Source organism: Cervus canadensis, chromosome 4, assembly GCF_019320065.1.
Source record: "Cervus canadensis isolate Bull #8, Minnesota chromosome 4, ASM1932006v1, whole genome shotgun sequence".
Lineage (NCBI taxonomy): Eukaryota > Metazoa > Chordata > Mammalia > Artiodactyla > Cervidae > Cervus > Cervus canadensis.
Window position 1 is genome coordinate 80731070 of NC_057389.1, and position 27054 is coordinate 80758123.

General features: G+C 39.1%; 1 protein-coding gene across 3 annotated transcripts in view; it reads left to right on the plus strand.

The window, feature by feature from the left end:
• The window catches only part of MEGF10 (multiple EGF like domains 10), a 173027-nt gene that overhangs the window by 19430 nt on the left and 126543 nt on the right, over window positions 1–27054 (plus strand). For all 3 annotated transcript variants that reach the window (XM_043465953.1, XM_043465952.1, XM_043465951.1), the window contains exon 2: window positions 23021–23153. In XM_043465953.1, coding sequence (XP_043321888.1) covers window positions 23038–23153 — 116 coding nt within the window. In that variant the 5' untranslated portion in view covers window positions 23021–23037. The remainder of the gene's footprint in view (window positions 1–23020; window positions 23154–27054) is intronic.

Here is a 27054-nt window from a genome sequence, read left to right on the forward strand (position 1 = left end):
AGGATCCCTCTGTTGTTGCATTACTGATGTTTCCCTCCTTCTGCCCTCGAGTTCTAGTGACTGGCTTATGGTCCCATGATCTGTGGAAGAAGGCACAATGTGCGTTTAAATCATGCAGACAGGTGAGAAAAGAAAAGGAGCAAACAAGAAGTCCCTACCTCTTGGGCAGGTATTGGTTACTCACTCTTTAGAACTTGGCTTAGTTCTAGTTATTTCTTTTTTTAAATTGTGATAAAAGAGGTGTAACGTTTGCCATTTTTAAGTGTACTGTTCTGTGGCATTAAGTTTACTCCTGTTGTGCAACATCGCCATCACTATCTGCAGAACTTCATTTTCCTGGATAGAAACTCTGCACCCATTAAACAGTAAATACTGATGTCCCTGTGACCCCAACCCCTGGCAACCACCATTCTATACTTTCTGGCTACTGATGTGACTACTCTAGGTACATAGTATAAGGGAAATCATACAATATTTATGATTCTGTGTCTGGTTTGTTTCACTTAGCGTAATGTCTTTGTTTCCTTCATGTTCTAGGATGTGTCAGAATGTCCTTTTTTAAGGCTGAATAATATTCCATTGTATAAATATACTGCATTTTATATATATCCATTTTATATATATCCATTTATCCATTAATAGACATTTGTATTACTCCTACTTTTTGGATATTGTGCATAATTCTGTTAAGAACATTGATATACAAATCTGTTTGAGATACTACTTCTAAATTTTTTAGAGTATATACCTAGATGTGGAATTGTATCATGGCAACTTCCTGTTTAATTTTTTTAGTTAATTGAAATAGCCATAATGTTTTCCACAGCAGTCAGTGCAGTGTTTTACATTCCCACCAAGAATGCACATGTTTCCAAATTCTTCTCATCCTTACCAATGCTTGTTATTTTCTGTTTTTTTTATTGTTTTATGTTTTGATAATAGCAATCCTAATGGATGTGGAGGGGTATCTCATTGTTTCAGTTTGTATTTTCCTTGTGATTAGTGATATTGAACACCTTTTCCCGAGTATATTGTCCAATACTGTGTCTTCTTTAATAAAGAAATGTCTATTGAAGTTCTTTGCCCATTTTTAATCAAATTATTTTTTGTTGCTGAGTTGTTGGAGTCTTTGTATTTTAATAGCCTGGATATTGATCCCTTATCAGATATATAATTTGCAAATATTTTTTCCCATTGTGTGGGTTGCCTTTTCTCTGTTGCTAATGTCCTTTGATTAAAAGATAAAGTTTTAAATTTTTATGAAGTCCAGTTTACCTCGTTTTTCTTTTGTTGCTTGTGCTTTTGGTATCATATCTAAGAAATTATTGCCAAATTGCTTTTAGGTATTTTAATGTATAGCTTCTTCCTCTGTAATACCACGAAAACCATTATGTGTATGATTTTATCTTTTGAATGAATGTTGCTTTGAAATCGCTCTCTTTTGGTTGTAGCTGGCAGAGGAGACTTTAGATAATTTTAGAATTGCTTGATTCCACTTCCGCCCTGTTCTACTATCTCTCTTCTCTTCTTAGGGGATCACAAAGGCTCATTGTGGATAAACAGAAAAGAGAATAAGGGAAAGGCTTAGTTTAAAAAAGAGCCTCAATCATTTATATTATAGGGATTGAGGAGAGAAAGGCCACATTTCAGGAGTCTGGGGAATGAGAGAGGGCTCTTCAGCAATCATGACTTGCCGGAAGTGTGTGACAGTTAACTGGACTGCCATTTGTCTGAGAAGTCTGAGATCTGTTTCCTAGAGCCTGTTTCCTCCCTCCTCTCAGAAGCTGAAAAAATTGCTGAAAAGTGGGCAGGCATTATGGGTGAACCTCTAGGGAACTGACAGTCTCCATCCCAAGTCAGAGAAAATGTCATATCTGAAATGCCTCCAAATGTATAGACAATGACTTTTATAAATGTTCATTCCTTTTTAGAGAACCATACATTTCTTTTATTTTTATTCAATGCTGCTCTGATTTTTCTAATAGAGTGGAAAGTCCTTTTCCTGTTTGCCAACTTCTCATAGTTTACTCACTGTTTTTTCTGAGTTATAGTCTATGCACAGATCATCTTGGAGAGTAACCACACACCCAAAATACCATGGGTATTGCTTGGTATAAAAATGCAGTTGGGGAGTGCATCATAAATTTATACAATCTCATCCTCTAAGAGTAAATTAAACACACAGAGAGAAGGCCTCAAGGACATTCTTCTTTATACTTAATTGTTCCAGAAGAATATTTACAAGGTATATATGTTATAGTCTTTTCTTATCTCTTATGTTACAACCACATGTCACAACTTCTCTAGCACTGGGCCATTGTTTACTTTAGACAACTCTGGTTAGGTGAGGTTTGTTTGTTTCCCTACCCGGCATGTGTTTGGGTAAGAGATTTCCTGCTTGTAGGTCTGGTCTGAGGAATTGTTTTCTGTGCTAATAATTGTCCCAGTGCTTCTGCCCGCACAGTAATTTGATTTAGAGATACAGAGAGCTGTGGCTATCTAAATTTTTGCAGTTTTAAGTTGAAGGATGGCATATTTTTAAAAGGCAGGTGTTTTCAAATGAATTGAAGTTTAATTAGTAGATGCCCACTTACCTCCATACACAGACTTGGAAGAATCAGTGAACAACTTTACTGGGGACACAGAGAGATGGCTTTACGTTTCTCTAATACATATGTTAGAAATCCCCAATGGCTCAGATGGTAAAGAAACTGCCTGCAATGCAGGAGACCTGAGTTTGGTCCCTGGGTCTGGAAGATCCCCTGGAGAAGGAAATGGCAACTCACTCCAGTATTCTTGCCTGGGAAATCCCATGGACAGAGGAGCCTGGGGCGGGGGGCGGGAGGGTGGGCAACAATCCACGGGCTCGCAAAGGTTACAGAATGAGATGATAAGTTCCTAAAATCCAATTTGGTGGTTGGTTCATAGGGCGCAAGGCATCCAAGGATCTAGGGGCCCTGAGAAAGCAGCCTCCCGGTTTTGCACATTAGATTCATGTTTTCAAGTCATGATTAGCTTGGTAACTAGTAAACGCACTTCGCTGGCAGGATCCCATCAGAACTCCTGGCTGAGTGCCTGTAGGTTGGACCACAACAGAGCCAGAGCTGGGCCCTCCTGCTCTTGCTCCGCGCCTTCCTCTCCCCACTGGGCCTGTTGTTTACCACGGGCCTCAGGTGAGCATGGTAGAAATGGAGTCCACAGGAGAGAGAGAGAAAAAGAAGGCAGAGCAAGCAGCCCAGGCCGTGCTTCCAGCTTAACTGGCACCAGGGAAAAGTGCCTTCAGCTGGCACACGGGCTTGTGCACACCAGGCTGTGATTGTTGGCCGTGGAAATCCTGGTTGTAACAGAGGCTGCTGCCATTCAGGCAGCGAGCGAGGAGCTGCTTTCATGGGGAGGCTTTTTGGCACCGTGTCCGACATACACTCCAGTCAATCACGGTAAAGTGCCTAATAACAGATGTGGTAATTAAGCCTGAAGAACTCCGTCTCTATTTTTTATTGCAGGGAATAACAAAGGGCCTCATTAAACCTCCAATCCCACTGATTTTTGATTTGGGCCTCCCGATGTCGTCAAAAATGACATCTTTGCAAGGACTTTCTTCCTAAGTCCTTATCAGCCAACGATGCATCCAGCACAGGTTGGATCAGTTTTGGGAGGATAGTTCTGTCCTTTCTGATCTGCCCTTGGCACTCCAGTACTGAAGCGTATGCAGATTCCTGGGGTACCATCAGATTCCTTAAAGTACCTTGGATATAAATAAACAGTTTTAGCTTTTATGTGCTTGTGTGACTATAAAATGTTCCCTGAATATCTTCAGTTAAAATTATGCTGTTTATAGCAAGAAATTAACTTCAGCTTTCAATCCTAGGAAGGTTTCAGATAACCTGAAACCATGGTAAATTACCATATTTTAATAAGATAAATTATCTTGAAAAATAATTAATTACATCTGAAAAAGCCTGTCTTTGATTGTGGCAGTTTATAAGGCAAATGTCTTTATTAAGGTTGTTTTTCCTTCTTTCTTTTTTAATGATGAACATGAGTCTGGCTTATTCTTAGAATGAATCAGTAACTAGGGACAGGTAGAAGACGTGTCCTCAATAGTAAGAAAATGTGGCTTGAAACTTTCTCTGGAGTACTTCCTGAATTGTTTGGAGCTGGGTCTATTGGTGCTTTTGGGAAGACAGCCAAACACTGTCCATTTTTATATGTTTCTACATGACTCTTGGATAGTGTAGATTTGAAAACAGCATTTATATCACGGAGTTGATTTTTTGTTTCTTTTTAATCAAGGGTGGCCATAAGCTTAGAGATGTTTAAATATTTTGAAAAGGTCCTGGATCCCATTTTATAAAATTATTGGTTCATTTCTGTGTCTCCTAATGCATAATTTTGAGTTTTTCAGGCTATTTCCAAGAGAATTTCTAGTTGATTATATTCTGAAATTCAGCTCCTTTAATCTAACCCTGTGAAGCAGATGATTCATAGCACAAAGTCAGGATTTAATTTAGTTTCAATCTTGGTATTAATAAAGCATAAACTTGACCTGCTTATCTGATTAGCCTTGAACAGCAACTTGTGTGTGCTTAATATTTGTACACAAACATCTATGGCAAGGGATACCAATGTTAATGGCAGTCCACATTTGTTTACTAAAAATCTGTTAGTCACTCAGTCATGTCTGACTCTTTGCGACTTCATAGACTATAGTCTTCCAGGCTCCTCTGTCCATAGAATTCTCCAGCCAAGAATACTAGAGTGGGTTGCCATTCCCTTCTCCAGGGGATCTTCTGGACCCAAGGATTGAACCTGAGTCTCCTGGATTGCACGCAGATTCTTTACCATCTGAGCCACCAGGGAAGCCCCTTGTTCCCTCAAATGACAGCTAATATTTATTAATCACATTTTACCACCTTTATCCATTTAGACATTTTCTGCCATTGATGCCAAACATATTTTTGCCAAATATAAAGGTAGGCATGTGCAAACTCAGACCATACCATATTAAATTTATTTTTAGAAGCCATCTCTATGTACACCTTGCATCAAAAAGTGAGACCTCCTAGGTATAGTAGGAAAGACCTGTGGTTCAAGGGAAGACACTGTTGCTAGGATTATACAGTTGCTGGAAAAGCAAAACTTTTCCTTAAATAAGATTCTAATTTGTTTTCTTATATTTCCCCTAACAACAGCAAGATCTGGGATGACAGAATTCATGCTCCTATAAGTTCCATTCCTGGGTAAATGTTTCTGTAAGTTCATAGTGTCACCTTTTGAACAAAGCGGAAACTTGGCCAAGAGTGGTCCTGAGCTAAAGCGCCACCTCCTGGTGGACCATATCACTTCAGGGATGGTTTCTCAAAACTATTCAGGGGTTTGTTTTTCTCAGGTATGGATCCCATTCTCAGTTTATTAATCTCTCACCTCAAGCCTCTAGACTCATATCAACTGTCTGTGACTCACAGGATACAATCCCCTGACTGCCCTTCAGCCTCTCAGATCACTGGTTAATGCAGTGTGAATGTTGTGTGCCCAAGTTTTGATCTATTTCAATTAACAATCGTTTATTGAACATCTGTTGTCTTGCAGATGGGAGAGTAGTAAAAATCAAAGAGGAGTGCAATGAAAGACTAGACAGTGATTTGAGCTCTGCATTCAAGGAGTTTGTAGCTAGTTGAGGAGAAGGGGTTGGTTGTGTGAAAAGATGACCAGCAGCCCAAGGTAACTTGCTGTATCAGATGAAGGATGTGGAGAGTTGGTTCCAGCAGAGATTTCTATGCAATTTTTAGTGAGAAGAGTAAAGAATATTTTTGCTTATGTCCTGGAAACATTGTTAATTAGACATGGGATGAGAGAATAAATTATTGCAAAGAGAGAAATAAGTTTACAGGAAGCTTATGTAATGGTTTGAATTTCAAACAATTAGGGAGGCGTTCATGTTCACCACAGGGAATCATAGAAATGAATCATAGACCCTTTCAAATTAGCAGGGCAAGAAAAATATAATCCATGCAGGAAACTATTTCCATCCTCCATAGATTCTTCAATTGAGATAGGCTTCATGTATACTTTAAATTCATTAGATTTTATTTTTCCTTTTAAAATTAAATGATTAGAAAGTTTAAAACCTTGAACAAATGACAGTAATATAGTTTATGGGGACATCTTCATAAGAAGGAAATTAATGTGTTCAGTATGATAGGGTCAACTTAATCTTGAACGCTTTCTGCTGTCTGTAGTTTCCAATATTTATGATAAAGTGAATACTGCTAGTAGAGATTTTGAAATTAAACAAAGAGTCAAGGAAGGGTATTTATAATAAAGGCAAAAGGGAAATAACATTTAAAAGATCAAGAACAGAGGAAGGAAAGAGATTAAAGAAAATGTCACAAGTTGAAAAGCCTGTAGTCCTGCCGAATTCAGAACACATGGCTTTAGTTATTAGCCTTTTTGGTCCAACTTGCCCTTAAAGAGTTATTAGGATCTGCTTGAAAGTAAAGGTATTATTCATCATGAAACCTGTCTATATCAATAGTTACAGATAAGTTACAGTTTATTTATTTATAATTAAGATTATATTTGATGTGCATTTATATCCACCTGTGCTTTTCACTTTCTTTCCTTATTTGCGTGAACACTCATGTGCATTCAGTGTTCTTTTGCTTGTAGTCACAATATGACCTTCATGAGACACCATCGAAGACCTTAGAGAGTTCTCAAAATTAAGCCTAAAAGTATATGCATCCCTATCTTTTCCTTTCTATATTTCAAGTATATATTTTGAGTTACTTTATAATACAACTTTTCCCCCTTTTTTAGGTTTGAGTGGTTTTTAATTTATTTATTTTTAATTGGAGGATAATTCCTTTACAACATTATGTTGGTTTCTGCCAAACACCAGCATGAATCAACCATAGATATATGTATGTCCCCTCCCTCTTGAACCTTTCTCCCATCTCCCACCCCATCCCACCCCTCTAGATTGTCACAGAGCACTGGGTTTGAGCTTCCTGTGTCATATAGCAAATTACCACTTGCTCTCTATTTTACATATGGTAATGTATATGTTTCCATGTTACTCTTTCAATTCAGGCTGCTCTCTCCCTCCCCCACTGTGTCACCAAGTCCGTCCACTATGTCTGCATCACCATTGCTCCCTCACATATAGGATTATCAGTACCATCTTTCTAGATTCCATATGTAATAGGTATATACTCTGAAGAAACCATAATTGCAAAAGACATGTACCCCAGTGTTCATTGCAGCACTATTTACAATAACTAGGGAGTGGAAGTAATCTTGATGTCCATTGACAGATGAATGGATAAAGAAATTGTGGTACATATATACAATGGAATATTACTCAGCTGTAAAAACAACACATTTGGGTCAATTCCAATTCCAGAGCTTATTATACAGAGTGAAGGAAGTCAGAAAGAGAAAAATAAATATTTTATATTAACCTTTCCCTTTTCTAAACTTTTTATATTTCACTTCATGAACTCATTGAAGCGTGGTGATTCTTCAGTTATTATAGACTGTAATAATCTGTTAATTACTGAGGGTTTGTTATGGTGTGTTCCAGATGTTGTTTTTCTGGTGAAGTTTGCTGAGATGAGTCTCTCTACCAACCCACACAGAAAGGCCCTAGGAACTGTGCTCTTCAGCCATGGGGACTCAACTTTTCCCGAGTTCTAGGCACAGCAAAAGGCTCATTGAGAGTTTGGTCTCACTGTTTCTTTGTCCCTAACTCCTGTACCTTCCTTTGTTCCTTATACTGCCTGAATCCCAGCACATCCTGATCCCTCTCTTTGCCATTCCCAAATATATGCTCATGGTCGCCTTCCTTTGCCCACAGCTGAGATGAATATAGGTCCACAACTATCACGACCAAATGTAGCCATGTTTGAGCAGGGCCACATACCGAGAATAAAGGAATGCCAGTGAAAAGAAAGCCTTGAGCTTTTAAATGAATTCACAGAATAACTAACTTTAATTAAGTCCTTGAAAGGTATCTATAAGTTCTCTATAGAAGTAACACTTTTTTCCCTCTAATTAGAGCAAGTATTTTTCTAGTAAAGCTTTAATTGTTTTTCTGTGTTTATATTCACTGGTGTTGCAATCATTTTATTTCAACTCCAGGATTTCCTTTTGTAGTAGTCTAGTTTAACAATTGAATGGGATAAGATTTTGACCTTTCATTTCTATTTTGTAAATATTGGGGAAAATATTTCAAGATCCAGGACAACTGATGTACATATTCTGAGGTTTATTTTTTCCTATGGGTCATTATTTCGTTCAGTCAGTGGTTAAGAAACATTATTGAGCCCTGCATATATGGTAAGAACATGCAGAGATGAACAGTGTACTCTTTTGATATCAGGGAATTCACCAGCTAGTGGAGAGATGAGTAAGAAAATGGCCAAGAAAATAATGTGTTTTTACTCTGACAAAGTCCACATCATCTATTCCCTGAGGCCCCAGGGGTTATGAGGGCAAAGAAGAAGAATGTTTAGATTGGCCTGGGAGCTCTTCTAAAAGGAAGTAACTTGTGATTCTTGAGGAACTGGTGAGAATTAAGTTGACCAGATGGTTATAGGCATTCCAAGAGGAGAGAATAACATGGGGAAAGATAGAGGAGTGAGAACATGTAATATTTGCGGAAATTCAAGTAGCAAGGATTGCTGAGGTGATATTTAGAAGTGATAAATACCTGTGTGAACTTGCTGGGTGACAGGGCTCACTCAGATCATGTTGAGTGAATGAAGGCCAGTTTGGACTTTACCACAAAGGCAAGTTCTCAAAAGCTTTAAGTGTGAAATTCTGACATTCTGCTTTGTGCTTTGAGAGAATTGGTGACAACATGGAGGATGAATTGGAGGTTAATTGGAAAAAAATATAAGTTGAAAAACTTGGCTTTAAAACCTACTTTATCTTTACAACAAAAGGTCAAACTAAAAGACCAGTACTACTGAACTGTTCATTGCTGTAGTTAGAATGAAGAGAGAAACTAAGTTAATAATAAATGATAGAGGCATATATCTCTCAACTCTTTATTTCAGATATCAATGTTAAAATAAAATTGAAAAACTTAATGACTCAGGAAGAACCAAAAAATATTGGCCATTTCCTCATTCCTGATAGGTTTTTTGTTAAGATATAAAAGTGATACAGAATTTAAAGTGCTGGGACCATTCTAAGTATTGAGTTGGCCAAAAAATTTGGTTGAATTTTTCTGTAAGATGTTAGATACAGTTGGCATTACTGACTGAAAATGAATTTTAAAAGTACTTTGGAAAGCCGATAAAATTGCCAAATATTGTGTTAAAAGATAGTTGTAAAATCATCCTAGAATATACAAAGCTTATAAATACTTGAGATAAGAAATGACAACTCTTGCAATGATTTTGCCATTGGAAAATTGCCTTAAGCCCTAAAAAGTAATGAAAAATAGATTAACAAGAAACATTTCCAATAAGAAGATCAAACATAATTGGCTGAGAATGAGAGAGAAAAATTAAATACCCACAAGAGTTGTAAAATTATGCCCTATTTCAAAGTAACCAAGTCTTCCACCAGAATTTTTAAAAAATAAAAGGAAGTTAAAGTTATATAAGAGACGCACAGTGGCCTCATAGTACATAAAAATGATTAGTTCTTGAAAAACCCATGATTTGAAATATAGTTGTTTTCAACAGATTTTGATTTGTTCAATTCCCCAGTTCCAAATCTTGCTTGAGAAGTCCTACCGGACTCAAACCTTTTTCTTCAAGCTAGTGTTCTTAAAGTCTTTAGTCAAGTCTACATACTTGACTCTCTACTTTATTATTCTTTGCATTCATTTAGTCATTTGTTCTTCATTCATTCTTTTGCCCTCCTCCCTGTGAGGTGCTGTTCTAGGTACTAAGGATATCACAGAGAACCAAAAAGGCATCATTGTGCTGAGGACTTGGAATGTCCATTTATCTTTCATCAACTCCTTTGTCTCAGCCATTAGCAAACCTTTTATGAGGCTGTGTCTACTCTGCTCCTTCAATGCACAGATTGGGTGGGCATAACTCACTGTGAGTGAACTCCTCCTCCTTGGAATGAAAAAGAGCATTCACGAGTGGCCTGATTAAAGTCTTGGCCATTTTGTCAATATTTTAGTGACAAACTTTTATAAGAACTCTGGAGCCTCTAATTTGTATATTTCTATTCTGTTAAGACTGGCATCAGTTGCAGGGGAAAAAAAGTAATTTCATCTTTATTATCTTTATGTGTGGCAATTCATAATGTTGTACAAGAATCTTGAGAAGCTGTTTATGAAGTAGGTTTGTGACCTTGGGTGTACACAGAATTTCACTTGATCATGGCGTGATTGTCCGTGACATTAGAGTATTGGACCAGCTTCCTGCTAACAGCTATTTTCACACAAAAAGTAGATGAATCTTAGGCATTCTGGAGGTTTATAAGAAAGACACATGGAAAACACAACTCTCATTGTAAGTTTCCTTGCCATTAAAGCTCCTTTTCTGGCTAATAGTTCTGAACTAGAAGCAAAGCAAAGTGAGAATGAGTGAATTCATTAGTGATTGAAGTTTGACACTCGGCCAGATTACAATGTCAGTTGCTATACCTTCCTGTCCCCATAGCATCCAGATGCTGAATTTCCCTGAAAATGGCAGAGAAGGACAAATAAGGAGATGCCAGGGAATCGGAAGAGATTGTTACGGGTAATGTGAATGAAGGAAGTAGTGTGGAGAATGGCTCTTAACTTTCCTAACAATATGAGATTGTTTTCCAACTATTATTCAGGGTCAGACAGGGTCACTTCTTGAATAAAAGATCTGTCTAGATACCACAGGAAGTGGTGCTGCTTGCTTCAGCATGTGGCACTTTATCTACTAAAACAAATTCCTATTTTAAGAGCCATAAAGTTGGGGTTTGGGTTGTGGCTTCTCAGATTTGCATGTAGGTGCTGTTGGTGAGGAAGCGGAGGTGGGAGGGATGACAGGCCCTGCATTTTCTCTGGAACGTCCTGGCCAAGTACAGCTTTGAGTAATTACCTTCTGCCTACTTACGCTTCCTCAGCAGTTCCCTCACATTTTGTCTGAAAGCTTCAAAGCTTTTCACCATGTGGGTTTAAAACCCTGAGGATAAATGTGTCCAGACTCTTTTTGTGGCAATGCCTGCTGCCAGAGATGTCTGTGGTCACTCTGCATCTTGGTCTGGATTGGTGTTTCTGAACTGAGTAGCCCAGGGAAGAATGGCCATGGGGTTGTGCCGTCACGGAGTATTTGAAACATCTGGGCAGTCTAAACATGGAAATACCTTGTGTGTTTTCTAATTCACATTTTCAGTTTTGACCAGGAAATAGCTGAGTCACTTGGAAATCTAACTTTGAATGAATTTGCATTTTAAGAGGCTCCGATGCACCAATAGAGTATTATTTTAGAAAGACTATGACTATTATACCTGATGGAGAGGTAGTTTGACTGGAGTTAAGAAACCTGAGTTCTGGGTTCTAGTTTTGAACCACTCACAAACTAGCTCTATGATCATGGTGGAGTCATCCATCATTAGGGCTTCAATAGTCCATCCATAAAATGAAAGAATTTTGATTGGATTCCATAAAGCCTTAAAATGTAACTTTCTGTCCCTTTTTTTTTTTTTTTTTTAAAGCACAAAAGCTCTGTGGACCCAGGACATATATAGTGCCCTGGAAAATTTGGGGGAGCCAAATGAATGTTAAAAATTTCAATTATATAGCCTGTCATGGAGTATTAAAAGTAGAGCAATACTCTGTGTGTGTTTGTCTTAATAGAATCTAAATAGATGCAATTGACAGGGAAATTTTCTAACATCTTCAGTTCAGTTCAGTCGCTCAGTGGTGTCTGACTCTTTGCAACCCCATGGACTGCAGCACGCCAGGCTTCCCTGTTCATCACCAACTCCTGGAGCTTACTCAGACTCATATCCATTGAGTCGGTGATGCCATCCAGTCGTCTCATCCTCTGTCTAACATCTTAATTCCATAGAAATTCTTCTCCTTATGGGGTTTGCATTCCTCTGTATTTTCTATTCTAAGAAATGACCTTGGAGGGAAGGAAGGCTTGACTTGGATTGCTCAGATGTGCCTAATGGTTGAGTAGCTCAGGAACCGAGGGCTAGCAATGACCTAGAGTTGGGTAAACAGGTGACATGTAGGTGTCCCTTGTCATGCCAGCGATGGTGCAGAAGGACCATCACCTATCCTACTATAGCAGTATGTGCCACTGAAAAGGACCCTCCTGAGAGACAGATTGTGCAAATACTTTTATTTTTGTCTTTCCCCTACCCCTGGGTGCAAGGAAAGACCTAAGATTCTGCTGACACTCAGGTGTCCTGCTGCACATCAGAGAACTCTATTTTCTCCTCTTACCCTCCTGATGGCTCAGTTGGTAAAGAATCTGCCTGCAGTGCAGGAGTGGAAGTGAAAGTCGCTCAGTCGTTTCCGACTCTTTGTGACCCCACGAACTATACAGTCCATGGAATTCTCCAGGCTGGAAAACTGGAGTGGGTAGCCTTTCCCTTCTCCAGGGGATCTTCCCTGGGATCTACCCAGGGATTGAACCCAGGTCTCCTGCATTGCAGGTGAATTCTTTACCAGCTGAGCCACCAGAGAAACCCAAGAATACTGGAGTGGATAGCCTGTCCCTTCTCCAGGAGTTCAGGAGACCCAGGTTCAATCCCTGTGTGGGGAAGATCCCCTCGAGAGGGAAATGGCAACCCACTCCAGTATTCTTGCCTGGAAAATACCTTGGACAGAGGAACCTGGTGGGCCATAGTCCATGGGGTCCAAAGAGAGTCGGACACTACTTAGCCACTAAACCACCGCCACCCTTTATTTTAATTTGACTTTTCCTTTCTAATGGAGATTGCCTTCTTTTGTTATTCATTCTGTGTCCATTGGATTTTTTTCTTGTTTGTATTGTGTCAAGGGATTGGTCAAACCTGAAATGTTCAGCTTCTTTAATCAGTGTTGTTGGTTGAAAGAAAACAAAAAGTAGTAAGTCTCCCTTTCTTTCTGGGCTGATCAAGTTTTATTTTCTAGTTCATTTTTCTGATACACATTTATTCTTAGACTGCCTGAGGTCTCATGCTGTGTTTGGATATTTTATCTTGAGTGAATCTTAAACCATAATATTCAGTACCATCCCTGGCCTGTCTCTATATTTCCTCTTCCATTCACAAACTTTTCCACTCTGTGGTCCAGACAGCCTTGCCCATTGGCTCTTCCCTCTGGGAATCTGCTTTCTGCTTTTGCACCTCCTAGTTCCTTCTGGTGCAACCCCTTCTGTGCCATCTACTCAGCACAGTCCTCAATATGGCACCTCTTATCCCCGCTCACCAGCTAGAAATGCTTTCCAAACTCCCATACTTATTTTGTAACTTATTTGGACCCTAATCACAGTTGTTATTGTCTTGTTATGATACAACCCAGTCAATGGGATCACAGAGGGTCAGGTATGACTTGGCAACTGAACAACAATGATATACCTCTCACATTATGTTGTAAACTCATTGCGGGCAGAGATCACCTTCACCACTGTTTGCTGATTGAGATAACAAATGTTTGTTCTTCAGCAAAGGCTTGAAAAGTGTCTGTGTGAAAAATGGAAATAATTACATTATTAGGACATAATGAAATTTGACATATGTCTACAGATTAGATGGTAGTATAGCATCAGTGTTAAATTTCCTCACTTAGACAATTGGTCTATATGGGTGAACATTCTTATTCTTAGGAAATGTAAATTGAAGTATTTAGAAGTATTAGTATATATACAGTTTACTCAATTTACTTTCAAATGGTTAATGAAATGTATATATATTGCCTATGTATGTGTGGGTAGATAGTGATAAAGTAAATGTGGCAAAGTGTTAGCAACTGGTGAGTCTCTGTTCTATTTTTGTAGCTTTCAAGTACATTTGAAATTATTTTAAAATGAAGTGTTAACAAAATGTAACAAATTTTATATACCATCTAATCAAAGATAATTATAGAAAACTAGGAATAAAGGAAAATTGATTTGTAGATGAAAACTTGCCTAGGGAAGATTCCAAAATCCAGTCACTTAATATTTTACAACTGACATTGCACAGAGCACTTGATAAACTCTCTAAGTTTTTGGGAAGCGGGTCAATTCCTCTGGATAGTCTAATGTTAAATGGTTAAGAATAAATGGCAGGATAATTTGAGACAGTGCTTTGTGTGGATAAGTGGCAGATATACCTTAAAACACAGGCTTTGTGAGGTCATGCCTCTGGGGACACAGTAACTTAAACTGCAATTAGAAGATGGTGAGCTCTTGACAGGAGTTTTAATGCAGAGAAAAGATTTCAGAAACTTTGTGGGTGGTGTCTTCCATGGACAACTAATAGTGAAGATGCCAACTAATGGTGGGCATTTTTGAGAACTGTTTTGGATGTCAAAAATACTTTCTATAGTAGAGATATTTGAAATATAGGCATATTGTATATCTATTGCTGTGTAACAAAATACCTCAAAACTTAGTGGCTTAAAACAACAAACATTTATTATCCTGCAGCTTATGTGGGTCAGGAATTTGAGAGAAGCTTGGTTGGTGGTCTGGCTCAGGGTCTCATGAGGTTGTAGCCAGTATGTCAGTAAGGGCTGCAGTCACCTGAAGGTTGACAGGGGCTGGGGGACCCACTCACATGGTTGTTGGCAGGAGGCCTCAGTTGATGCTTGAGTGTCCTCATACATGGCAGCTGGTTTCCTGCCGAGGTGATCTGCAAAGCAAGATGGAAACTGCGGTGCCTTTGATGACCTGAGTGTGGAAGCTATATTCTGTCAGTTTTACAATATCCAGTTGGTTACATAAGTCTATTCATTGTAAGAAGGGTTTACACAAACAGAATTCATTGGTGGCCATCTGGGAGGCTGGCTACAACAATAGGGTGTAACTAGCACTGCCTAAACATAGTTATTGTAAAAGGGAAAGAGTGTATCTTATAAAAGAGATATAGGGCTTTTTTTGTTGTTGTTTTTGTATAGGCCAAAAAATTAGTACTTTTCATAGGCAATGACAAAGAATGCTCAAACTACTGCACAATTGCACTCATCTCACATGCTAGTAAAGTAATACTCAAAATTCTCCAAGCCAGACTTCAGCAATACGTGAACTGTGAACTTCCAGATGTTCAAGCTGGTTTTAGAAAAGGCAGAGGAACCAGAGATCAAATTGCCAACATCCACTGGATCATCGAAAAAACAAGAGAGTTTGAGAAAAACATCTATTTCTGCTTTATTGACTATGCCAAAGCCTTTGACTGTGTGGATCACAATAAACTGTGGCATATTCTGAAAGAGATGGGAATACCAGACCACCTGACCTGCCTCTTGAGAAACCTGTATGCAGGTCAGGAAGCAACAATTAGAACTGGACATGGAACAACAGACTGGTTCCAAATAGGAAAAGGAGTACGTCAAGGCTGTATATTGTCACCCTGCTTATTTAATTTATATGTAGAGTACATCATGAGAAACGCTGGGCTGGAGGAAGCACAAGCTGGAATCAAGATTGCTGGGAGAAATATCAATAACCTCAGATATGCAGATGACACCACCCTTATGGCAGAGAGTGAAGAGGAACTAAAGAGCCTCTTGATGAAAGTGAAAGAGGAGAGTGAAAAAGTTGGCTTAAAGCTCAACATTCAGAAAACAAAGATCACAGCATCTGGTCCCATCACTTCATGGCAAATGGATGGGGAAACAGTGGAAACAGTGGCAGGCTTTATTTTTTTGGGCTCCAAAATCACTGCAGATGGTGACTGCAGCCAAGAAATTAAAAGACACTTACTCCTTGGAAGGAAGGTTATGACCAACCTAGACAGCATATTAAAAAGCAGAAATATTACTTTGCCAACAAAGGTCTGTCTAGTCAAGGCTATGGTTTTTCCAGTAGTTGTGTATGTATGTGAGAGTTGCACTATAAAGAAAGCTGAGCGCAGAATTGATGCTTTTGAACTGTGGTGTTGGAGAAGACTCTTGAGAGTCCCTTGGACTGCAAGGAGATCCAACCAGTCTATCCTGAAGGAGATCAGTCCTGGGTGTTCATTGGAAGGACTGATGTTGAAGCTGAAACTCCAATACTTTGCCCACCTGATGTGAAGAGCTGACTCATTGGAAAAGACCCTGATGCTGGGAAAGATTGAAGGTGGGAGGAGAAGGGGACGACAGAGGATGAGATGGTTGGATGGCATCACCGACTCAATGGACATGGGTTTGGGTAAACTCCGGGAGTTGGTGGTGGACAGGGTGACTTGGCGTGCTGTGGTTCATGGGATCGCAAAAAGTCGGACATGACTGAGCGACTGAACTGATGTTGGGAAGAATGGGTAGGAATATTACTGAAGAATGTTAAATTGTGAGACGTTTAGGAAAATAGATATAATTTTGTTTAATAAATTCTGGAATGAGAAGTAGTATTTGAAGTCTCTTTCTATTAAAGAAGAGATGTCCTTTTCTTTTCCAGTGGGAGATTAAAATAGACCAGACTGAGAAAATATAACTGGGATTCAAAATGGTTTACACCCAAAATAACTCTCCCTAATATTGACCCTATTTTCTATTATTTCTCCCAATCCTGCCAATTCTTTCTTTCATTGGTTTCTCATGTATTTCCTATTCCTTAGACGACCAACCAACCTTGGACAGGCAGTTCCAGCCTACACCTGAATGCACCCATTTTCCCTGCAGGAGGCTGAGGCCGTTTCCTTGGTTGGATTTTGAACACCTACTCTGTGTTAATGTCTAAAATACCTCTGTTATCAAATAATGCACCCTGCTCAAAGACTCAAGTGTTTTCCACTGCAGACAGGATAAAATCCATCTGAACTCCTTAGCCTAAAGTTCAAGCCACTCCATGAAGAAGCTCTCCTTCCTTTGTAGCACTGCTGCTCACAGTTCCTTAGGAGACCTTCTTTTGTTCACTCTCAAGGCTTGGCTCCTGCTTTCCTTTTCTGCCTCATGGCCTCTCCCCATTGTATTCATTCTTACCCAGTCTTCCTTTAATCCTGAAGTGATGCTTAGGGCAGATAGCAGACTTTGCAGTCACAGCCAGCCCTGTGTAAATCACTACTCTGTTTTAATTGATTTCAGGTAAAGCATTTAATCTCAGCCAATGAAATTACATCTGAGAGGTGTGATGTGCGAGGGGTATACTCAGTGATTCCTAGTTCTTTTCCTTTGAAAACTTCCTTTTAAGTTTGACCTCTTTCATGAGCCTTCACTGCTCACATTGATTTCTTTTTTTCCTCTTAAAACTCTTGGCATTTTCTTTCTGCACTGACTTATCTGGCAAATAATTTTATTTATAATCTTTCTGCCTAGTAGATTTTGGACTATTAACGCTAGAGACCATGCCTTATAAGGTGTAATACTCCTCATAGTTGCTTGTGCTTAGATCCTCAGTGAGTATTGTATGTGGATTTCCCCCCATATGTTGTAGGACACAGATTTATAGGGATGTTGTAGGATACTTTCCAGAGTTGATGATAAGTGGTGACCATGGTCTTCCCTAAACTTCCCCTGAATGCCTCCTAATTACACCTGTGGGTTTGGCTGCTTAAGTAGGTACGGCTATACCTCCGTGTTCCCCTAGCAGATCTTGCAGTCTTAATCCTTAATCATGGCTGTTCCTTGAGATGGTCCTTTGTAGCCCCCTCATTGTGTGTGGTGTGAGGCCCCTCAGGTAATTCAGTGGCTGGCATCCTCAGAGGTTTGCCCTGTTTTTGCTTGATGTAAAGTGCTCAGTGAATGCCAGAATACCCAGTTCATGCTAATGTATAGGGGTTTTTATTTATTTATCTATTTATTTTTTGGTTGATTATAAAACCTTTTTAAGTTTGTAAAGTAGGACTTGAGAATATTTTTCTTTTATTAAATGTTAATAGCCACATTCATTTACCTTTTGTTTTTAGAAGCTTCCGAGTAATACTGGGTGGCTGCCATCGCAACATGACTTAGTTTGACTTAAAAGTATATCTTGGGTGTGGTATTTGATGTTAGCAACATGACGTGAGGATGCCCGGACAAAAATGGATAGCATTGTACTGCCTCCAGTGAATAGTTACGCTTGAGTAAAGTAAAATGTTAAAGTAACTAGCTTTGGATGGTGAAAACAGAAATCAGGACAGTGCCTCAAGGATTACTTTTATGAGTAAAGTAGTATTTCCATGGAAGTTTTCATCTGAGGTTGTTCTTGGGGCAACCGGGCAAGCATTACTCTTTTGACATCTTAAATACCCTGAAGCTGGACCTCTGATACGCTATTCACAGTAAGAATGCAGCACATCTGGGCAGCCTTTCTGTGTGGTTCAAGGTAAAGTTAGTACATCCTTTATAGATAACATGAGGGCTTCCCTGATGGCTCAGACAATAAAGAATCTGCCTGTAATGTGGGAGACCCAGATTCGATCCCTGCATTGGGAAGATCCCCTGGAGAAGGAAATGGCTAGCCACTCCAGTATTCTTGCCTGGAGAATTTCATGGACAGAGGAGCCTGGTGGGCTACAGTCCATGGGGTTTCCCAGAGTCGGACACGACTGAGCAGCTAACACTTTTAACACTTATAGATACCATGATAGAGTGATCAGTGGACTAGGTGGCTCTTTGGTACCCTGGGGGAGGGGTGTGAAATTATGAGAATGTGGCTGTTCGTAATGAATCACTTCATCTAGAGAACTATGAGAGCATTTTAGAGTAGTGAGCTTGAAAAAACACTGGGTGAGGGCCCCCACATTATTTCTATGTGTGCACTTAATGTTTCTAGCAAGGAGATGGATTTTAGAGCCAGAAAGAATTGTCTGGAATCATTTATCCTTCTGTTGTTGCAAAAATAAATTAGCAAGTCAACGCCCCGTTATTTATTTCTCCCTAACACACTGATAGAGAAACTGCTCCCAGTCATCACAACGCAGACTCATCCATTGTGATGACTTTATTCAACCTGATTGTTTACTGCGGTTTTTGTATCAGAATGAGCAAAGCCTGCCTTCAGAGTAGGCAGTAAGAGTTAACTCTGCCTGCTGTGTTCCCTCTTTCTAATAGGAGCACTTTAGCAATGCTAATCAGTTGAACTGATTTTCTGTTTTGATTTTTCCGTCATAATTAAGTGAATGATATGGAATGCAATCAAGTTTGACACTAGGGGGTTCATGCAAATGACTACTTTTTTATGTTTAAAATTTTGTTAAATGTAACCACAAGGAACGTCATTTGAAGGCCAAGACTGGGTAGGTAGGGGTAGTTTAACAACCAATTTAGAGTTTTGAATATTTTTAAAATGTTTCAAGAAGGCATATCTGTGTTGCCTTTTTTTTCAATTAAAATAATGCTATTTTTAAAGGATTGTATTTTGTTTTCATGTACACCCTAAAGTGGAAAGCTTATAGTCTCAGACAAGATGATACAGTTTAAAAAAGAAATGAAGAAAAATGTTCATGGAACTTTCTTCCTTCAGGGTAGACACAAAGAAAAAAATGTACACACATTTATTCCTCAAAGCCTATGAAAGAAAACAATCAAATAGGGAAAGAGTACATGAAATGCCCTATCCACTTGTTTCGATTGCCTATCAGTGACAAGACAAACAAAAGGAAGGGCCGCCCATGTTTCTGAATATAGGGAAATGTGGCACTTCTACACTCCTTTATAGCTCATTGGCACATTTGTGAAATGTCTTCTCCCCCTACCGTGTATAATATTCAAATTGTTTTCTCAAGTGATTTTAATCACTTTGTGTGGATTTGCACCTTCCCTTCTTGATCTAGCAATTTTTTGCTTTGAACATTATATACTTTAATGTAGATTGTTCTACAACTCAGTTAATTTGCTAATTTTGATTTGGGAATAAGGCTGAGCGACATGTATTCAATTTTGTTATAAATGTACTGATATTTTCCCTTCCATGAATACCACCAGCAACTTTGGAATGCAGTTTGATTTTTCTCTGTGCTGAATTTCAGAAGTAATAAGGAGATGACCAAATTCTGCTTTTTCTTTTTTTTCCTCTGTCATCCCTGTAGAAAAGTTAAAGCCTTCACCGGGCAGTGCATCAGGTGCAAAGCAAAAAGAGATACCAAATTAACGCTAAAATGTTCGCATTCAAAGACAACAGACTCTTCCCTTTTTTTGGCAGTTTGATTCATTGCTTCCAGCAGTTTCCAACTTTGTACAGACTAAACATTTCTAATTGGGAAATGGATGGGTTGAGTCTGAGATGGTGACTCAGGATGTAAACTTTCCAATTTGGGATAATTGTTTGTGAGTGGATGGCAGATTACTGCTGACTGGCTCTTGTTTTGTCTCTGAGGAAAGGATGAAAGTTAAGATGCATACTTCATACTTCGTTGAAACAGAATATTTACCTGGTATAGATAAGGCAATGAGACAGAGATATTTGCCATGCTTATTTGTTACAACCAAATATAGTATATGGAGGGATTACTTTTTTGATGGATGAGGAAGACATTACAATATATGATGTGTCTTCAGCTGTGAAATGGGGATGGTAAAAATGCCTACTTAAGTTACTGTGTGGATTAAATAGATAATTCACATGAAAGGTTCGGTACTGTGCCTGGCACACAGTAACCAGTCAGGAAATGTCAGCTGTTGTTGTTTATCATTATCATTACTTTTTATTTATTACTGTTAAGCAGAGTAGCTTCTTTAATTATATAATGTTAAGCTTCAGATTTTACAACTTCATGATGATTAGCCTGTGAGAAACATCTCTAATTTGAATTAATTTATAAGCCATATTTTGGCTAGTCATTTATGCTTTGTATGTTGGAATTACTTTGTGATGATTAGAATCCCCCTTTTAAAGATTTTACTACTTCTCATAGTGGCTTACACTATCTTTTAATTATCCTGTGAATTCATGACATTTATCCATATTCCAAATCAAATATTTTCTTTTGTTTTGGCCTTTGTGAATTAGAGATAGATAACCTGTCATAACTGGAGAAGGAAACGGCAACCCACTCCAGTATTCTTGCCTGGGAAATCCCATAGACAGAGGTGCCTGGTGGGCTACAGTACTAATACACTATATATACTTGTGCTTATAAACAGTTTTGATTTTAAAGAATTTAATGTTTCTTCATTGTTCTGTTTTCTTGAATTTGAAGGATAAACTGTTTCCTAAGGTTCAGTGTTTGCCAGTATTGTTGTTTATTACTTATTTAAGATAAACTTGCCTTTTAAAACCCCAAGATTATCATTCAATAAATTTTGTTCCCAGATACTAAAACCCGGTAACCTCATGGTGTGGAAAGTTAGTATAACTTCTCAGAATGCCAGCTCTCACCCAGAAAGTAACTGCTGGGCCCCATAATCTGGTCAATTTTTATTAGTTTCACTGGTTTACCAATAGGAAGGCTAATGCTTGCTTTCTCTTTAATTTGCAAATGGATCACCTTTTTGGAGGGAGTTGCGTGGCATGTGGGATCTTACTTTCCTGACTAAGGATCAACCCTCCCCTCTCCCCCTTCACTGCCCACCCCTTGCGTTAGAAGTGCTGATTCCTAGCAACTGAACTGCCAGGGAGGTCCTGGATCAGCTATTTCTAATTCCATGTCTATTTTTATAATTATTATATGAAGCCATTTTATATAGTGAGACACACTTTTCCTCCTCATTAAGTGCCAAGTTCCCTCCACCACGGCCCTCCCCTGCCTCTCAGGAGGAGAGCTTCTGTGTTTCCATCTCCATGAGTGGCTCACCCTCCACTCAAGGGGCTGTAACAGGCATCCTTCCTTGCTCTGACTCCCACATTCAGTCACCAAATCCTGTCCATTCACCTCCTGAAAAACTCCCAGATTCACTCAGCTCCCTGCACCCTCAGTGTTACTTCCGTATTTCAGCCTCAGTCGCCTCTCACCTGACCTCCCCCTAATAGTCTCCCCCTGCGGTTCATGCTCCCCCTGCAGCCAGTAATCTTTCTTATGTCACCCTGTACCCTTCCCTAGCTCTCTGTAATCCTTGGATGAGGTTCACATACTTTGCCATGTCTTATAAAATCCATGGTGATGTGCCCCCCCCGCCCCATATCTTTCTCCAGCTGAGCTCATTTGAGCTCATTAAGGGTGCCTGATCCTCCCTCACCTCTGTCCCCTCTGCCTTGAACATTCTCCTCCCTCTTCTTATCTCCTTTGTGGGCTTAACTCTTTTGTAGATGTGTTGCTATTTGTTTTCCCCCTTTTGGTCTTTCCTCCTCTCAACAATAATACCAGGTTCATTTTTTTCTAATACTGACCTCCAAACAGCTTTACACTTTTTATCTGTACACCTATGTAGAAACCTCTATAAAACAGCTGGGTTAGTCTCTGTTCAGCAGATGGTGGGACAGAAGCACTCAATATAAGAAATGTGTGTCACGATTACTAAATTATAAAGATCGTAGTGGGCAGGGACGAGAACTAGATCTGTGTTTTACATCCAGTGTTTGCGCAGTGCCTAGGACAGAGTGGCCATTCAGTGAACACTGAATGAATTACTGAATGACCCTCAGTTTAAGCCTGAGGTGCCTCTCTCTTGAGTCAATGGACCTTCTGTTCCATTATTTATCCTCTAGGACAAAAGAGGTCAGATTCCTCTGTGTGCCCTCTCCTTCCAGAAGGGAAATATGCCTGCTGAGAGAATCTGGAAGCCTGTGTTGCCCTGAGTTGTTCTGGTAGATTCCTTTAATGTCGGCTGGCATGGATGAGAAGGTCTTTTGTTATGGTGGCAATTAATGATGATTTGCACTTTTTAGTAATTTACAAAATAGTGGCCATCTTGACAACATAAGAAATATCTCTCTCTCCTGGACCATGAAAGCTGGTGACCCATCTATTTAAATCTAAGACTCATTATTCATGTTTCAGCCCTAGTGACAACTGGCACTTTATAGTTACTATACTGAAAAGAATTCTTTGGGGGTCATTTTAATGCATCTTTAATTTGAATTTCTTTTTCTTGTAGGTTGTTCTTCAGGAACAATGGTTATTTCCTCGAATTCATGCCTGGGCTTTATCTGTTTATTGTTATGCCACTGGATCAGGATGGCATCATCTCTGAACCTTGAAGATCCCAATGTGTGTAGCCACTGGGAAAGGTAATAATTTTGAGAAATAATATTTCTCAGTAGTCTGAGAAATAATTTCTGATAGATTCCTTTGTATGCTATCAATATCAGTACCACATATAAAATTAGAATTTGAGAAGAGATTATAAAATTGCTTTCATGTAAAAATCTTTCATTATATGTAATAAATTAGGTAGTATAATTCACCTTGGTCTTAGAGAGTGTATGTTATGTATTTTAAACTTGAGATATTGATTCTAACACAGGTGCATTTGTAAAATAGGGGAAAACATTATAGATTCATAGATCGATTAAAATGATCTCCTTGAGGGCTTACCTCTGCTCTATATCTATTTGCAATAATTTGGTGGAGCTGAACTTATGGACATATGGATTATGGTGGAGTTCTTACTTATGCATGGGAATCAATGAGAGAGCAGTGAAAGACAGTGTGGAATAATGTCCTAGAGCGTTGAAATGAATGGCATAAAAAGTTGTGTGGTAGGTGACCTGAAAGGAAAGACTTGATGTCTGGAGGAACTGGCTAGGCTGCATGGAAGTAGTGTCACCCGAGATGTCCTTGAAGACTTGAATAATACCAGTGGATGACAGTGACTGGCAGGGGTTCTAGGATGGAGGGGAGTTTGAAACCAGTGCCAGGCAGACCACTAAGGACTGTACCCAGTAAGTCTAGCGTCAGTACAATACAGGAGGAGAGCAAGATTGACTACATTATATGAAAGCAAATGATGTCGTCTCCAGATCTGGGTTAACTTACAGTCCCTTTTGGAACCCAGAAATGGCACAAACTATCTAGTGATACTGAAATGCAGTCAAATGCAGTTTACTCTGTTACTTGTCCTCCTAAAAAAGTGTGTACATGTTTCTTTATCCAAAATGAACATTGCACTTGCAGGTTTTTCAAACAAATAGGAGGTGTCAAGTACTAGAGAGTAGTGTGTAGTTGTAATAGCTGTAAATAGAATGACATTGAACTCTTAGTCTCTCTCTCCTGTCACCCTGAGTACCAAGAAGAGAACAGCACGGAGCATACATTCCAGTCACTGTGTCACCCGCTAGAAGGATGCTCAGAGCTCAGAGTTTTTCCAGCATGGCAGCTATATTATTCTAGGGCACCCTGACTCCTCATTCACAGTGTTAGTTTTCAGTGAGGGCTCATCCCCATCTCTGCTGGCAGTATTATGGTGGGGTAACAAAACGTATTGTCCTGATTGATCAATAGAGTCTTCTATCATTATGAAACTTTAAGTGGAAATATGTATATGTAATAAAGTTCTATATATTTGATATTAACTATATTATACAGAATTTAAGAGGAGGGAATGCCTATTATCTTTATAATTTTCATAGAACTTCCCATAAAACATTTCAGCAAAGTATGTAATACATAGAACTATAGTAATAAAAATAAATTGATGAATACATGACTAAGAACATATCAAATTTAGAAAAGGGAGAGTCCATTGGTAGTTGAACTTCTTAGAGGATGATAGCTTTGAAATGGGAGAAAAAATCAAATTTGTTAGGTACTGTGAAATAAAAATCAAGAGATCTTGGTAATACATTAACTATGGATGTGAAAGAGGCCGAAAAGGCTGAGATTTAGAACCTGCTGTGTGGAAAAGTGGGCGTGTCATTGGACATTGTTGTTGTTGAGTTGCTAAGTCATGTTTGACTCTTTGTGACCCCATGAACTGTACCACGCCAGGTTTCCCTGTCCTTCACTATCTCCTGGTGTTTTCTCAAACTCATGTCTGTTGGGTCGGTGATCACATATGGAAAGATAAAAGTAAGAGAGTTGATTTGACAATTAGTGTGGTTTTGTCATGTTGTGTTGATAAGATCAATCTGAAATACGGGCCTGGATGAATGTTTAACTTTTCATTTAAAGAAAACATGATAAAGATACTTCCCCTGGTTTGTTTTTACATTGCCCTATCTTATAATTGTCATGGACAAAAAGGCCTTATTAAATATAAGAAAGAGTACTGGCTTAGAATAACCCTGTTTTTTGTTTTCATTGAAGGAGTCCAGTGATCTTGCATGAGTCTCTCTTTTTTTAATGAATGAATGAATTTATTTATTTTTGGCTGTTCTGGCTCTTTGTTGCTGCCTGTGGGCTTTCTGTAGTTGTGGTGAGCAGGGGAGACTCCAAGCCTAATATAATTTTACTGTTGTACAAGTGATTGGAGTAACTGAGAAAATACTAATGGGGAAGGAAATTCAGTATGAAAAAACAGGAAAATGATGGAGATTTTCTCCTGCCTATATTTTTGCTATGAGCTACTAAAAAGAAAAAGTTGACAGCTACAATCTTCTCATTGATAAATTTTCTGTTATACGGCTAGCTAATGATTCTTTGAAGAAAGGTTAAAGAAAAATAGAATTTGTTTTATAAGAATGGAGTAAAAGAATATAAATTAAAATGAACAGATAAAGGTGCAGGTGACAGATTCTCCTACATTTTCAAAAACTGAAATGAACTTGAATTGAAATGGGGAGATGAAGATGAGTTTCAGGGAGAAATTTTTGCTAGTAAGACCCAGTAGTACTCATGGCAGATTTTCCTTATACTAAAACCCACCTGTCACCAGTGGCTCCGAGCCATGGAATCACCTGCAGTCTCGCTCCTCAGAGTGGAGTCTGTGGAGTTGTGGTGGCAGGAACCTCAGCTGGGAGCTTTTTGGAATCGCAGACTCTCAGGTCCCTCCCCAGACCTACTGAATCATTTATTTTCAAATAAAAGTATACTTCATTTTAAGGCAGCAATTGTGAGTCTTAGAAGTTGTGTCCAACTCTTTGCAACCCCATGGACTGTATAGTCCATAGAATTCTCCAGGCCAGGATACTGGAGTGGGTAGCCTTTCCCTTCTCAAGAGGATCTTCCCAACTTGGAGATTGAACCCAGGTCTCCTGCATTGCAGGCGGATTCTTTACCAGCTGAGTCACAAGGAAAGCCCAAGAATACTGAACTGGGTAGCCTATCCCTTCTCCAGCAGATCTTCCCAGTACAGGAACCGGAGTGGGGTCTCCTGCATTGCAGGTGGATTCTTTATCAACCGATATCAGGGAAGCCTGAAGTAAAATTAAGGAGAATTAATTAAAATACACAATTTTTATAATTAAAATAAATACACAAAATTAAATACACAAGAGATACTTGTTATTAGAGAATTCTGAACAGCATCCCTTTGGAAAATGAATAACTCCATGAATCATCTGTCCCTTCTCCCCATCTCCTTTCCCTGTTGTGTGAGTTTAAGTATTTCCACCTACGAGGGTTTCTTCTAAAGAAGGCACAAATGAAGAGAAACCATTCTCTGCCCAACCCCTTGGGGGTGAGACACAGGAGTGGCAATTATTGAAGCTGCATTCCTGAAGTGAGCAGAGATAAGAAATGATAATTATTACCATATTTGATTAAAGTAACAGGATAATTTAGGCAGATAAAATGTAATTAACCACTTTGGAATGAGTCCAAGTGATGATGGCTTCCCCTACCCTGTTCTTTGACCTTAAATTAAATCTTGCTGGGGTTCCTCCCAGATAATACTTAATAGGTTAAAATCATGGTGATGATATGTTTTCAGTGTGTTTGAAAAGATTAAACAAACAAGCAGGAAATAAAGGGTTTTGCATCTTGAGCATGAAAATAGTGTACAGTTGGGACCTACAGTTTTTATCCAACCATTTCACTGCTTGCTTTAGAAGCTTTCGATATTCTATAATATCTGAGAGGCAGCAGGGGTACAGGATGGTGTCTGGGGGTCTTGGTGTTAAAGTGCTGGCTCTAGACTGTCCACTAGTACCAGGAGCTCAGTGTGGCTTATTTGTGATGAAAATGGGATTGGACTAGACCAGGGGTCCCCAAACTCCAGGATCTAGAGCCTGATGATCTGAGGTAGAGCTG